At 42.1% G+C, this 15,823-nt stretch overlaps 1 protein-coding gene across 15 annotated transcripts in view; it reads right to left on the reverse strand.

The window, feature by feature from the left end:
• The window catches only part of magi2a (membrane associated guanylate kinase, WW and PDZ domain containing 2a), a 260,190-nt gene continuing 244,367 nt past the window's right edge, over nt 1-15,823 (reverse strand). For 11 of the 15 annotated variants that reach the window (XM_039791302.1, XM_039791301.1, XM_039791300.1 and 8 more), the window contains 7 exons: nt 14,301-14,564; nt 13,569-13,754; nt 12,126-12,342; nt 11,102-11,327; nt 9,214-9,366; nt 4,784-4,922; nt 1-1,015 (listed from right to left, as the gene is read on the reverse strand). In XM_039791302.1, coding sequence (XP_039647236.1) covers nt 297-1,015; nt 4,784-4,922; nt 9,214-9,366; nt 11,102-11,327; nt 12,126-12,342; nt 13,569-13,754; nt 14,301-14,564 — 1,904 coding nt within the window. In that variant the 3' untranslated portion in view covers nt 1-296. Of the gene's footprint in view, nt 1,016-4,381; nt 4,520-4,783; nt 4,923-9,213; nt 9,367-11,101; nt 11,328-12,125; nt 12,343-13,568; nt 13,755-14,300; nt 14,565-15,823 lie in introns of those variants that run through there. The other 4 variants (XM_039791310.1, XM_039791305.1, XM_039791306.1 and 1 more) reach the window with 3 other exon arrangements.

Raw genomic sequence — 15,823 nt, forward strand, 5'->3', positions numbered from 1 at the left:
CATTCTTTTGTTTTTTTTTGAAAGTGGATGATTTTCCAGTTCTTAAGGTGGTGGGTGTAAAATATTTCTCAAAATAATTTAGAGTACAATATCATAAATAAAACTCTAAAAACACGTGGTCCAGATCACCCTGCCCCCCCCCCCCCTTGGTTTCGGACTCTGTGGTCTATGGTAGAACGGGATGGAGGGGGGTGGGGATAAAGGAGCACAGGAAGGTGTGAGGATGGTGGTTTCGTCCACATGCGGTGGTTTAGTTTCGATGAGTGTGGCCACTGTCTTCTGCTGGAGCCGCGGTGTTATCTGCTCAGCGTGGACGTGCCTGTGTGCAGTGTGCTGGCCAGCTTGTCTGATCCAGGGATCTTCCAAGGCCCAGGAGAGACCGTGGCCTTCCTCCCTGCTGCGCTGCCGCTGCTGGTGCTCTTGTTGGGAAGGCTGGGCCGGCTCTCTCCCAGGCCCCTGTCCAGTTCCCTGGGCCTGGGTCTGCTCTGCTCCGACTCCACCTGCTGCCCTCCACCGTAACATTCCACATCTTCCCTGCTGTTCCCGTTGGTGTGCGGGAGCTTGGAGCTGCTGGGAGATTCGGTGGATTCTCGGTTGTCCTCAGTAAATCTCTCCTTGGACCTCCCTCTGGTGCTCCTGGAAGGTTTGAGCTCCCCGGTCTGCCACTCCTTGCCCACTTCCCCCTCAGTAGCGGGCTGAACCCTGTGCCCCTTGTGGGTGGACCTGCCACCCCCCTTCTTGGCTCTGCCGCTCCCGCCGGTTGTAGCCGCTCTTCTCCCCTGGCTGATCGGCTCTGGATTTAGCAGCTCTGCCTTCTGGGGGCTCTTCGAACGCTCCGTCCAGCTGTCTCGTGCCACCGGGTCTTGAGGGACGTCCAGAGGCGGCAGGTGAGGTGGGTCGGGGGCCGGGGCCAGATGTGATGAAGGCGATGACATGGAAAGGCTGTCGATGGGAGGGGCTACTTCCGACAGGCTTGGGGAGGCTGAAGGGCAGGCATCCCATGGGGCGGCATTATCTGGAAAGCACACGCACACAGTCAATAATGTGAAAGTCTCAGTCACACACACACACACACACACACACACACACACACACACACACACACACACACACACACACACACACACACACACACACACACACACACACACACACACACACACACACACACACACACACACACACACACACTTGAAAACTTGCACGCATGCCACTGCACAACCAAACACTTAATCAAAACAAAAATAATCAACACGGCAATCACTCCTACTCTACAAGCTAAAAGCATTAAAGTAAATATCAGAGCAGCACTACAACCTACTTCCGAACGTGTCACAGGGCACCACCACTTTTAGACAACATCAATCAGATTCCCATAGCTCTCTTTAAAGCCCCGGCCAATCTAAAACCTTGGTGGAAAATCGAAAACAGGTTTAATGAAATGGATGATGTGCCCAATAGGGTGGTGCTTTAGCGAGAATGAAAACCTCGAGGGCAGAGTGTCTCTCTCTCTCTCTCTCTCTCTCTCTCTCTATCTCTATCTTAAGCCCAAAGAAGTCTGTATCCAGTGTAGCAGCTGCAGTGAATCCCCAACTCTCCACTCTCACGGACTGTAAGCTTCTGTTTCTGCACCGATGAGTCTCGGTCCCTCGGCCATCAGTCATTTTCAGTGGGCTAGGCAGGGGGCAAAGGCGAAGCTAGCTACACCGGCGCCAAAAGACCCAATTATAAGCAGACTCCCATGCAGCGCCGAAGCATATTAGATTCAGGACTAAAAGGGAGTACCTGGTACTTTCTACATACACTGGATCTTCACAGTCTTTTACCTACATTATGCCTGGTACAATGAAGTTAATTAAGGGCCCTGTGTGTGTGTGTGTGTGTGTGTGTGTGTTGGACTTAAGAAACCTGTGATTATCACATGCTGTTAACTGTCAGCTCCGTTAAAGCTCTGGTCTTGCTTAGGTTTCTGCTGACCACCGCCTGTACTCGTCAATCTTTTTTAAGTTTACATCTTAAACCTGCAATAGGTGATTTCTTTGGCCATTTGGGGTGCAGCGGAAACCATATGTGAACATAACACAGACATATCATCACCTTAGAAGTTATTATGGTGGAACTTTGAAGTTAAGCAGTTGTTTCATTAATTACACACCCAGCAGACACAGAGCAGCATTAGCATTCATTTGGAGTCATGATTGTGTCCACCTGATGAATGTGAATCCAATATTCACTCTCCTCATTCACGCCAATATTCCAATATCCAATATTCACTAACTCCTGAGAGAAATATCTGTCTCTTTAGCTGCTAAATGTTTCACTATGTTCATCAAATAGTCGCTTACTTTGGCTGTATGCTGTGTGGTGCTGAGCAGGTAGTGTAGAGTGGGTTTTTGGAGTCTTTTAACTGAAAACAGCTACCTGCTGCGGCAGAAGCAATGATATAAGAGCGTAGAGAGTGAAGCAAAACGCTGTTTGCGCAGTTGCTGGCCGGAAAACCAAAAACGATGAGCTGAAACAAGCAAAGGTCCATAGAGCTAAGGGGAGCTGAAGAGAATTCTCTGTGGGTTCATCAATGCGAGCAACCCCTTTCACATTATAAGTAGTTATTGTTGTTATAAAAATATTGATAAAGGCCACTTTAAAGTACTTAGAAAACATAAAAAAAAAAACACCTTTAAATTGAAGAGAACTCAGCGGGTGTTGGTAAAATCTGTTGAATTGTCTTTTGGTTTCCATTTCGACCAATAATTTTGTCTCTCTTGATAAGTTTGAAGACTACTGCAGTTAATTTCACATGTTAAAAGGAGAACGCCACTGATTTTACATGTCAAAGTCAATTTACGAGTCATAGAAAGTACTATTCAGCCTGTGAAAACTGTTGTGAATATAGCTTTGTCAAATCTGGGTGACATTACTTGTGTAATGTCTGTTTGGGCTTGAGAAACTACATTTTTAATAGAAAGTTTGCCTTAAGAACTGGGGGCATGGAGTGCGTCTACTTGGAAGAAAAGATTGAAGTGACTAAAGTAATGATATCTTGAATTAACTTAAAACCCTAAAAATCAGACTAAGACTTATTTCAAAAGAAGGCTTTTCCTCTGATTATACATGTGATTAATTATGAGATGTCATTCTTTAGTTTGCTGTAGTGTCACTTTGATACAAGTAGTGAAGAAGTTCAACTACTATGTTTTTTTTGAGCATTCTTAATAAAAAAAAAAGTGTAAATCTCAGGCCTTTGATAAATATGTGCCCTGGATCTGAAGATTGAACACTAGATGGAGGCAAAAAAACACACACAATGCTACACACAGACAGGCACACAATAATATTCATGCACATGCTCACAACCATATGTTTAAATGCAAGCATTACACTGCTTATATTCTTAATATTTTGTTCTTTATTTTGCATTCAGCTGTTCCTAAAAAGCACACAAGAAACTAAAATAACTTTCTCCTTTGAACACTACTATGCTAATGTTTTAAATTGCCAAATTAATCACCATAGATGATTTGCATAACCTTCCACTATGCTAATAAAGTGCCTGTAAACTGCGAGTGATGAAATGCTGAATCAAGCCCACACAGAACACAACATGTGGGTTAAAAAGCTGCTTCTGCTTTTAGGCAGCAGGGGAACACAAAAGATCTCTAATGATGAAGGACCAGAGTAAGACTCCCTGTGTGCATATTTCAGGGCTGAAGAACCACCTGAAGGCAAGAATTACAAAAGCCTTCCACACAGAGAGATTAAATCCTTGGCTGGAAAAGGAGGCTGGCAGAAAAAGGGCCAACATGGGGAAACAACAACACCCTCTATTTCCCGTGGGTTAAGGGCTGGATGGTGACCGCCAAGGCCAAACACTGATCATTTTGCATAACTGGGGGCTTTAGTGCTGCGCCGTTACCCTAAAACAACTTTCTGAAAAGTGAGCGTCGTGCTGGTGCAGAAGCCAGAAGTGAGTGACGCATCAGAATTTTATTACCACGGTGTCACAAAAATAAATGTCCCCTTCCAGGCTCTGTTTGTGCTGCGCCGGGATTTCACCGGGTGAATAATCCCCTCCGGCTGACTCAGGGTGAATGCTGGTATTGCTATATTTTTGGCCCTGTAGGTAGCTGTTGAGTTATCTTTTGGTTAGGAGGAGAGTTATGTTCACTAATTTCACAACCTCCTGGAGCTTGAAGCGTTATTTGTTGATTATTCCTTAACGCAAAAAGTTAAGTCTTCAACCGTATTTAGGGTGTCCAAAGCTGTTTTGATACGAAAGTGCTAAGTGCATCTTCAACAGGTTGTTACAGCAAAACAACACACAAAACCACAGCACAGAAAGCCAGGGTTACGTGAAGAGAAAAACATTTGTATGGTCACAAACCGTGTCTTTAGAGTGGCCCGTTAGGAAGAAATAGGGGGAGCCATGCTTGTCACTTTTCATGCACATGGAGAGACTGGAAGATACCATTCCTATAGAAGGGGAAGTAACAACCTAGACCAATCAATTAGTGATAGGTCACTGAAATGGACAGAAGATAAACTAGTGTTAGTCAAGACAGAAGAGAAATATAATTAGGTTTTTAACAGCATAGTGAAATACAGAATCTAGCGTGTATATAAAGACAGAAGATATAACATGAATATAGATGCATGCCAGAACAATGTTATCAATGAGTTAAAGTGATATTAAGACAGTGAAGAACAACAATCTATGAGTTAAGAGAGAGGTAAGAAATGATCCTGAAGACAAAGAGTGTTGTGTTACTTAAGTTTTGGTACTTACCGTACTCTGGGACCTGCCCCGTACCCCTCTTCAGGAGGAGACGAACGCGTCTGCCTCCAGACTTGATCAGCTCGATGGCCCTCGCGTGGGTCATGTCCCGGGTGCTCTCTCCATTGATCTCAATTATTTGGTCCCCAACCTGGATGACAGGAAGTGTGGGACAGAGAATAAAAGAAGTTGTAAATATCTGTCAGAGAGGAAACGTGCAGACTGACATGTTTTTAGTTCAGATTTCAATCTTACAACGTCAAAATAAATGTTTTGTCTTATGTTTTATGTTATCTTATGTGCTGTCATGTATGGTTGTTGATCATTTTTTGATGTTCTTTTATGCTCCTGTGCAAAGCAAATTCCCATAGGGGCGATAAAGCTTTCATTCATTCATAAAAACGTAGTCTTGCATTGCCAGACCTTCCTCCACAGCGTTGCGGAGGAAGGTCTGGCTAGTCCACACAGCAATCCGGGAGAAAAACGTGTTCTGGTTAATTGGCATTTCTTTAAACCAATCACAATCGTCATGGGCAGCGCTATGCGCCGGACTGAGGCACAGTGCCGCTGCAAAATAGCATCGGGAAGGAACTTGTTTTGGTGGAACGTGTACGTTCAAAGGTTGTTTTAGTCGTGCAACAGAAAACTCAGATTGGACAGATAGTCTAGCTAGCTGTCTGGATTTACCCTGCAGAGATCTGAGGAGCAGTTAACCATAGTCCTCAGAAATCATCCGGAGTTTAAAATTCCAACACAAAGAAAGCGGAAGGTAACAGACATCCGGCGACATCGGAACAATCTCGGAAGTGGAACGTCGTGGATATAAACTGATAAAAAACTAGACTACATGGACAGGGGTGTCCACATTTGGCTCGGGGTGGCTTTTTATGGCCTGGACTGGAGCCCTTAGTTAAAGTAAAGGAAATCAAATGCTACATCATACAGTGATATTTTAGACAACAATGTGCTTCTGGCTTTGTGGCAATAGTTTGGAGAAGGCCCATTTCTGTTTCAACATGATAACTCCCCCTCTGCACAAAGACAGGTCCATAAAGACAAAGTTTGGGCTCAGAATGAAGAAAGTCATCTTTCAGCTGCAAACAACTTTAAGAAACTTTGTTTAGTCATTGATAAACTGTGACTACAGGACTGAAGCTGAGTATCATTTAAGCTCTTTATCCGGTTACTGTGAAGCATTGGGCGAAACCAAATTGAAAGGGCTAACCTGCCCTGCACCACTTCACATCTGGAACATAATCAAAATAAAAGATGTTCTTTTATACTTTTTTTGTGTATGAACAGCATTTAAGGACCCTTGCAATGTGTAAACTGTAGAAATAATGAATAGATTAATGAAGGTGTTTGCATACATGCTACAATTAAGTGATGTGGCAGGTTTTGCAAAGGAGCGCACTACATATGAAATTGAATATTAACAAGTTTCTTTTATAATAGATCAGTGATTTATATGGATCACTATGGATCTATAATTCACTGGCTTTCCCATGAGCTTCCGTAAGCGCTAATAAGCATTACCAGCCATGAACTGGTGTCAGGTTATAACTAAGTGGGGCAGTAATTTGGATGGAATTATGGCGGACCCCTTCTCATGGGGCTGCTATGGAACATGTTAGGACACTGTGTCCTATCAATAACCTGCCTATTTAATACCAGCATAACTGCAGCAGCTCAGTTAACCATCTCTCCTTTTGGTGACAATGTGGATGGGTCAAACGTCAGTCCTCCCTCCTTCAAGACTCTCACGTCTCAGGCCTTCAAGAGACGGCTCTGAGGTTGACTAATGGGGAGGATTCTTCGGGAACAGGACAAAACACGGCGGCCAATTACGCTTACAAATGGAGAAGTCCTCCGGTGATGGCAGGGGTAATTTGAAAGTCAGGAGCGGACTCGAGTCAAGAGAGGGGGAGTCATTAGGTGTCATTACAGTGGTCTGAAGAGAGGTGGAAGGCAAGACGGTTCGATCATTAATCCTCACCTCGTAACAGCAGAGGAAAGTGATCTCCATTTTCATCTTTAATAAAGAGGGAACTGAAGTTGAATGGATGGCACGTGAATGCTGAGCACAGGGAGTGTGAGGTGGAAATGAAGCAGGAAACGGCTTCTATTGCAGCCGATGCCCACGCACAACTTAGTCTTTTATTGAAGGTTTAAAGCTTAGAGAGATAATTAAATGTGCTAAATGATTATCTGTAATAACCAATCACTTCATACAATTTTCTTAAAAGGCCTCTGCACTGCCACTTGGACATAAAAAGGCTGCTAGAATTGGTTAGTGCCCCTTACTGATTAGTGTGTGACTAGCAGGGTCAAAGTAGATTTTTTTTTTCTTCTTCTTGAAGATGTGACTTAAAATTCCTGTTAAGGAGAAATGACCTGGATTAAACTCAAAATGTCAGAGACTGCATGGAGTCACAGTGCCAGTGAGCTTTTGGTTCCTGCACCTTAAAATGTGTCAAAGTGCCACTCAAATTCAAAGTGACAGGCATGTCAAATGCTTTTTAACCAATTTCTTACATTTACTTAAGTTAAATGTAGATTGATTCCTCTCTGCATCCAGTAGTATGGATCAAGGACTGTTGGAAGACAGATCAAAGTGTTCTCTGCCTCTAAAATCTATTTAACAGCAGTATCCTACCAGCAGGGTTACAGACTCAGTGGTGAAAAGTAACTTGAGTATTTCTCGCTACTTCATACTTCTACTCTGCTACATTTCAGAGGGAAATATTCTAGTTTTTTTTACTTCACTGACTTTATCTGACAACTGTAGTTACTTTTCAGATTGGGATTTTACAAGAAACATACAATAAGCTTATAAATAAATACATAACTGCCTCAAGTGAAAACAATCTGGGGGCGTGGCGTTAGAAAGAAGTGTGCACACCAGACCGGCTAGAGGCTACATGAGCTGCTAGTAGCATAACACGTCCAAATCTCCGACTGAGCTATGGGCGGGTCGTGTTGCATTGTTGGTAATGGTAAAGGCGCCAGGTTTGGACAAAGAGAAAGGATAAGTGAGAAAGAAAGACAATATCTCTGGTTCTGGTGCATCGACTTTGATCCTTTTTTTAAATAAAATCAACAGTTTGAATCCCACAGAGGTGAAATTATCCAATATTATACACAAAAAAAAAAACTAAGATTAGAGAAAAGTCAACACACGCATTTGTGCAGCAAAATGTCTTCTTTCCAAGCCTCATTAACCATTTCACATCCCCTCAGTTTTGTGACCCGACCCCTTGGGTGGGAACCCCTGGACTAAAATACCAACCTGTATATAACATTGTTAAACTTACTAGCTCCACTTCGACCAGCTACAACACTAAAATACTACTTAGACATTGATGCATCAGTATTAACAATCTAATTTCTAAAATATTAAATAATGTAGCAGCCACAGCAGCCATTTTTTTGAAGTAGAATTACTTTTACGTTCAATACTTAAAGCCCATTTTGCTGATAAAAGCTTGCACTTTTACTAATGTAAGGTTTTGATTGCAGGACTTTTACTTTTTAAAGGAGTATTTTTTAGATTATTGTTTAGATACTTTTACTTAAGTAAAGGATCCAAATACTTCTTCCACTGCTGATCAGACTTCACAGCAGCTTGTATGTGGAATTTAAGTGGAGCTCAAGAGGGATTTCCTCCTCCTCTTCCACCTACATCAAGGCCCACTGGACTCCATTGACTACACCAACGAGGAGGGAAAGTAATATCTCCCCCGGGGGCATTTTGCACACATTATCTTTGACAGGTTCATTACATATAATGAATGTAAAGAAGACTGATGCTACCAGCTCCAGACATAAAGATCAGAGAACATGCAAGGAACAGAAAAAGAGAAAGTAGGAGATCAAGAAAGACGTGAAAAGCTACTGTGGAAGTTACAATTTATGATGCTAGCAGCAAAGCACATGGAGCAAATGAGGGGAACTTTACACGGCAGTGGAGTCAAGGGCTTTATTTCAATTTCCATAGTATATTTTATTACATATTTATAAATTCTGAAAATATGTGTCTGCTTTCTCTGACCAATAGTACAGAAGCAACTATAGCTAGAGGGAGAAGTGTGCAGCTATGCAAAGAGCAAAGTACAATTTAAGTTGGCCCACTTAAATGTTTTATCTATCTTTATCTTTCTGAATATTATCTGCTACTAAATGCAAAGGAGAGATGTGTTTTCCGAACTTGGGAGGAGACAAACTTCTAAAAACCTCTCAGCTATGAAAAGGACGAACCATATCGGAGTTATTTTGACAGATTATTTATTAACCGGCTCTGAAAAAAAGTTGCTGTTGCAGCTTTGATAACATCAGACAATTACAGTGATCTTCTGCCATGTAATCCAGGAAGACAGAAAGCAGCTTAACCTTTAAATGAGGTGTGGTGGCTCACTTAAAGGAAATTACATCATCAAACCTACCCTCATCCTCCCGTTGCGGATGGCCGGTCCGTCCTCTGCCAGGCGTAGGACAAACAGGTCCATCTTGTACTCCCGCCCTCCGCGGATGCTAAAACCGAAGCCTTTCACACTTTTCTCCAACTCCACTGTGAAAAAGTCGAAGTCCTGTGAAAGCTGAGACAAGCATAGATCAGTTGTGATTAGAGTCGATGTTATCGGAGGAGAAAATGGGCCATTACTGCAGAAAATAGTCTCAGGACTCAGCAAAGAAATGAAAAATTGAGAAAATCAAAAGTAAATAACACACAGCCTAGAATGATATTATCACCTTATTATATCTAAAGCTATGCATGTAAACGAGGGAGCTGCTAAAGAGATAAACATTAAAAATATTTTCTTTTAAGTATCCAGCAGTATCTGTCAGATGTGCACTTTGTCTGCTCAGTTTTACTATCACAAACAACACCAAAGGGGAAGATGAAGTAAAGATGGTGAGTCAGGCTTTCTCTAAAAATGCATAGTTATATACAAACAGTATGTAAGTCTGCTTTTTCTCTCCATGCCTGACTTCCTGTTGGCTGGGAAATAATGTACAGTAATAATAAATCGAGGCAGACAATGTCAGCTCTAAGTAGAAATATATGAATACAAATGAGGAAAGAAATATACAGTATATACACAAAAGTAATTAGGGGGTAGTCTGGAGTCAAAACCTTACTGTATATCCATATCCACAAAACAACAAGGCTACAAAATGAAGAAATCAGGTCAGTGCAAATGAAACAAAATCAGTAAAAACTGTTAGAGAAGCACTTGCACTGCAGAATTAGTGTATAGATATATAATCAGACGATATTAGCTTATCACAGACACATTGGCATAAATATTAGACAGTAAGTAACAAGAAGTAACAGTTACCAAAAATAAGTTATGGTAATTTAGAAACCGTGTCATCATTACATTGTTTTTCCAGCAGAGAGCACTGACAAGTTTATTTTCTTGCCGTAAAATCCCCCGCTCAGCACACATCCAGGTCACTATTCTTGAATAACCAAATGTAAAGCAGTATTAATAAATGTTTTGGCCACTTCAGGGCAGCGGAAACAAGCTGTAAACACAACACTGACATAGTTTTGCTTTATGAAGTTGTGGCTTTTTGTTTGCTTTACAACGTTTCAGCAAACAGCTGCCTATTTACACATCTAGCAGGCTCAGTTTCTGGCCACCCGATGAATTGTTTTGGTCTCCACGAGGCTCGTAAGTTGCTAAATGCTCCACTATGTTCACCAGCTGGTTGCTAACTTCATCTGTCTACTGTTTGGTACTGGGCAGTGTACATATGGTTTTTAGAGCTTTTTTTGTCGTTGTGAAGACTGCTGCCTGCTGCTGCTGGAAATGCTTGATATGAGCCGTGAGAGTAAACTAAAACAGTAAAATTGCAGGCCGTAAAACCAAATCAATGGTTTTCTGCATGAAGGACGTAAAGGTGCTGTAGGTAGGATTGTGAAGATACAGGACTTAGCCAACATTTTTAAACATGAACAACTTCTCAGTCCCTCCCCCCTTTCCACTAAGGCCCAAAACGGTCTCCTAAGCCCCTCCCCCCCACAAGGGAGAATGACTGCATGTGCAGTGATTGATACGCAGTTAGACAACACCCCCCCTCCCCCCTTACCTACTGCACCTTTAAATGAATGTATAGAGTGAGGTGATACATCTCTGTGGGTACATCACTACTAAGCAGCAACTTTCACATCAGACATAGTCATTTGATCCATTGTTAATGTAAATATATTGATTAATGCAGCTTGTAAAGGATCTTCATCTTCTTATTCTCAAATATCTATATTGTTATCAACCTCAAAGATCAGGAGGGCTCTAGATAAGAATCACATCTTCATATCCTTACTTGAACTGGTGGCATTCGGTAGTCCGGGATGGTGAACTGCCTGGTGTCAGTAGCTAGCTGTCTGTAGTCGAGCAACGGCGGGTGTCTGTAGTCCAACGTGGGTGGCTGCCTGTAGTCTGCCACAGGAGGGTGCCGGTAGTCCACCGGCGGCTGTCGGTAATCTGTGAATGGTGGCTGTCTGATGTCTGGTTTAACATCTTGCCTTGCTTTCACCTCTGACCTGAAACTAACAGACCAATCAGAATGAAGGAAGAACTTCCAGGAGGATTTATGTTCCTGTCATCATTATCTTTGGATATGTTACATTACTTGTGTTATGTTTCGGCGCACTTAGCGTGCTGTGAAAATAATGCTTTCTGGCATACTGCTGGGTCTGATAGAGACGGCTTGTTTTGATTAGCACTGGCAGCCATTAAACATGACTTAAGTGAGGAAATTAAAATGTTTTTCCTAACACATCACATAAAATGTTTATGATAAAAACAAGTTCTCTCAGAGACTGGTGATGAGTCCAAAGTGATTGGGCACTGTGTAAAGCTGAGAGGAAATGCAATGACATTGTAGATTTTGGACCCCTGTAGTTGTTTGTAAAAAATTCAACAGATCTCTATAAAGACACAATTTATGTAAATAATTTAGCAGTCCATCAGAGTTAAGTGATGTTATACAAGAAAGAGAGGAGGAGAAAGAGAGGGTGAACAATGACTAAAGTGAGATAGAAAGTGGAAAAAGTGGAAGAAACTATAACAATAGATGATCTGACGAGATTAAAAAACTGAAAGAAAGGTTGAGAGAATGGGGACAAAAGTATCTGATTCACTCATACCTGTACTCTCAGAGGAACAGTGTTTGCCCCAGAGACAGATAAAAAAAATCCTTCATTGCATCAGAAAATCAAGACAGCTTCAAATGTGACACTGTAACACAGCAGGAGGTTGAAACAGCTTTCATTATAACTGTTTGCTGCCACTTTGAGAGGAACTTGTCATGCTCTGTAACCTGAAATCCTTATCAACAGTGTTACCTGCTCTCGTGGGTGTAGGTCTGAGGAGGAGGGGTGGGCAGCTGGGTCACAGGGCTCTGGTGAGGCATGGGATTGGGCTGGTTAACCAAAGGGTTGGGTTCTGTGACTGCTGGGTTGGGCAGTGAGGCAGCGGTGCTTGGCTGGGTCTTCGGGCTGTGCTGCTGGGCCATGGGGCTCTGTTTCTCAGAGCTAGGGGCTGATGGGGGATTGCTGCTCTCTGGGATTCAAAAAGAAGCACAAAAGCATGGGACAAATGTAACCACAATGTGTACTTTTAAGCTTTATTTAACAAGTAAAAGTCTTTTTTTTTATGCTTAAAGCTGCATGAACATTTTTTTTTGGGCCACTTGGGGGCAGCCAGCAACCTGTGAACACAACATTATCACCTTATAAAGTTTATATTGCGAACGTGTAAGCAAACAGTTTTCTTATTTACACATCCAGCAGACATGAAGGAGTCTTTTTCTGTCCACCTGTTAAATCTAAGTCCCATATTTAACTTTCTTCCGTTTGGGTCAACACAGCTACCAATATCTGGCTCTTTAGCTGCCAAATGCTCCACTTAGTTCACCAGCTGATCAGTAAATCTGTCTGTCTGCCGTTTGGTGCAGAGCAGGTCAAGTGTATACAGAGTTTTTAGAGCTTTTCTTTTCTTTCTTTTATATAGAGAAAACGGACCTACTGTGGCCAAAAACGACACTAGTAGAGTGGTGAGAGTGAACCAAAAGAGTAAAGTTGCGGACTGGAGAACTAAACAATGAGCTGAAACTTGCTATAAAGCCAAGGAGAGCTGCAGATTGCGTGATAATTCTCTGTACGTTCATCAAAATGCAAATCGCACTCCCCATATTCACAATACAAACAAAATGGAAACTCACTCCGCTACTACTAATAGTCAAAACCTTTCTAGAGTACCTTTAATGTATATCTAAATAAGAAGGTTTTAAATGTTCATGAAGGTGAAGGCATAACACTGAAACATAGGTAAAAGGTGTGAATGTCATTCCTCAGTCTTAGAAATAAAGGTAGTCTCACTTGCTTTAGCTATTTTAAGCCAGTTATCTGTTCTAGGTGGTCAAAGAGACGTCAGCATGCAGCATACAAGAATCACTAAGAAACTGACATGACACCCATTTCTTAGTAACATAGTCATTGTATATTCTGTATTAATGTAACCACAGTAATAGACAGCAGCTCTGTTCAAGCATTTGCATGCAAAAGTGTTGATTCAGTGAAGAGAACATGCAGACCAGAGGAGAACACCACTCATGAATGTGACAAGTGACAGTTAATCTAGAAAGAATCACATTTTGCAAAACTCATATTACAACTTTGATTTAATGGAGCAAAATCAATTACTGTCACAAATCATTGTCTCGCATAGTATTACAGTTCTAAGTTCACGTCTATCATGGCCATGTGCGTGTCCACGTGTTCTCTTACCCTCCTGCGGTATAATCTTCAGGGTGACGCTGAGGCCCGCATCCTTGATCAGCTTAACGATGTCGGCGTGTGGCATGTTGACGATGGACTGGCTGTTCACTGCCAGTATCCTGTCTCCCACTTTCAGCTTCCCGCAGCGGTCGGCCGGGCTGCCCTCGATGATGCGGCCAATCTTATGCGGCACAGCTTTTGGAGGATTCACACACACACACACACACACACACACACACACACACACACACACACACACCACGCTGCAGGTAAAGACGCGCTCAGCAGCAGGTTGGAGGATTACGCCGGTCTGTGCTCACACACCACTCACTGACTTACTGACTGAATGTGTCTCTGTCTCTTTCACTTTGCTATTCACCCCAGGCTTACGTAACGCATCCACATTTTATTTTTTTCTTCATGTGTGTGGGCGATGCACTGATGCTGACGGCAGGAATCTAGAGATGTGTGTAACTGACGTGCCGTGGGAGGGCATGCATAATTGAGGAGACGGAATGAGAGGTGCTTCACATTTTATTGAGCCATGACCTCTTCTTATACTTAAGTTTGCCACATATCTTGACACTATATTGAGTTTACCTGGTAGTTTATATGTGTCTGAGAGCTTTCATGCGCGGTGTAACACTTGAAGCGCTTGTTATGCAGAGTAGAGGATGAGTGATGATGCATAAGCATCTATTTAACGCCATAAAATACCACCAAAACAATCACTGGACCTACTGCTGGTGGCGGCCGCCTCCGGCCTGTTGAGCGAGCTGATGATGACGAAGCCGAAGCCTTCGCTCTCCTTTCGATTGATGATGACATCACTGGGTTGTGTGTTGGGGGTCGACGTCCTGTCCGAAGCGGCGGTTGGGTTGCCCATGTTGGCGTTGGGTGCCTGGGTAGTGCTGGTGCTGTTGCCATAGGTGAAGTCACTGCGTGGGGAGCTGTGTTGCGTGGAGACAGAGCCCGGGCTACGACCGTTCTCTGGAAAGGACTCACCTGCAGAGGGAGGTAGAGAGCTGAGCGGGCATATACACAAAGACAGTAGTGGAAGAAGTATTCAGAAATATAGTCCTAATCATGTGTCACTGGTTTAATCTTTCAGTCATATGCAAAATATAGGATTTTATTAAATATCAAAATCCCTCTTTTCTCTTCATATAACATGTTCAATGACTTATGTTTGAACTCAGGGCGTCTACAAAAATGTATCCAATCAAATGTGATTTTGAGCGATTAGCTAAGCAGCCGCGTGTCGTGTGGGATGTTTTTTCTTCAAGTGGAGTCAAGGGGGGTGTCCAAAGATAATATTAATAACTCTTGGGAGGGTAAAACATAAAGTTCAGACCCCCTCCACACCCCAACAATTTTTTTACAATCTCTTACTTAAGAAAAATTATCAACACAACAACAACAACAACAAAATACTGTTACAGGTTATACAATCAAAATCCAACTTAAGTAAAAATACAGCAGTATTATTAACAAAAAGTACTCAAAGAATCATACGTGAAAGTACTCATACATGTGCGTGAGTTATTATTATACATTTCATAGTACTGTTGTAGCTGGTTTTAACAACTTCATATAGCGATAGGTAGTTTAGTCCAGTGGTTCCCAACCTAGGGGTCGGGGCTCCTCCAGAGGGTCACAACATAAATCGGAGGGGTCGTGAGATGATTAAAGTTCTAATGCACAAATCTGTTTTCATATTTTTGACTTTTCTCTGATATTTCTGTTCTTTTAATATTGTATAGTTTCACCTCTTTGGGTCTTGAACAGTTATTTGAATGAAACAGCTTTAATCTTTAACAATGTGTTGTATTTTCACAAGATCATCATTATATGTTTTTAATTTGCAAAATTGTCACTATAGCAGCATTTTTAGGAGATCAAAAGGAGCCTGTCAATCAGTATACCTTCTAATTTATAAATTAAGAATCTGTGCTGTAAAAATGTGATACATAATTGCTTTGGAAGAATCTAAGGATAATTTTGCAGGTGCAAAAACAATCAATTTCACAGCTGGAGCTGAATCTCATCCTTGTGAAGAAACAAGAAGCAGACACAAGACAGCAATACAAAACAGAAAAGCAAAAGCAACTGTCACAATGTGGTAAAACACATCATTAAAATGCAGCATGGTGTCAATCCAGCCAGAGTGAAAACAGCTTCTCGCACCTCTAGCTTTTTTGTGTGTACACATTTCTGGCGTACTGAGCGATCAAACCCTGTGTTGTTGTTTTGATAGCTCACTG

The sequence above is a fragment of the Perca fluviatilis genome, chromosome 23, assembly GCF_010015445.1.
Source record: "Perca fluviatilis chromosome 23, GENO_Pfluv_1.0, whole genome shotgun sequence".
Classification (NCBI taxonomy): domain Eukaryota; kingdom Metazoa; phylum Chordata; class Actinopteri; order Perciformes; family Percidae; genus Perca; species Perca fluviatilis.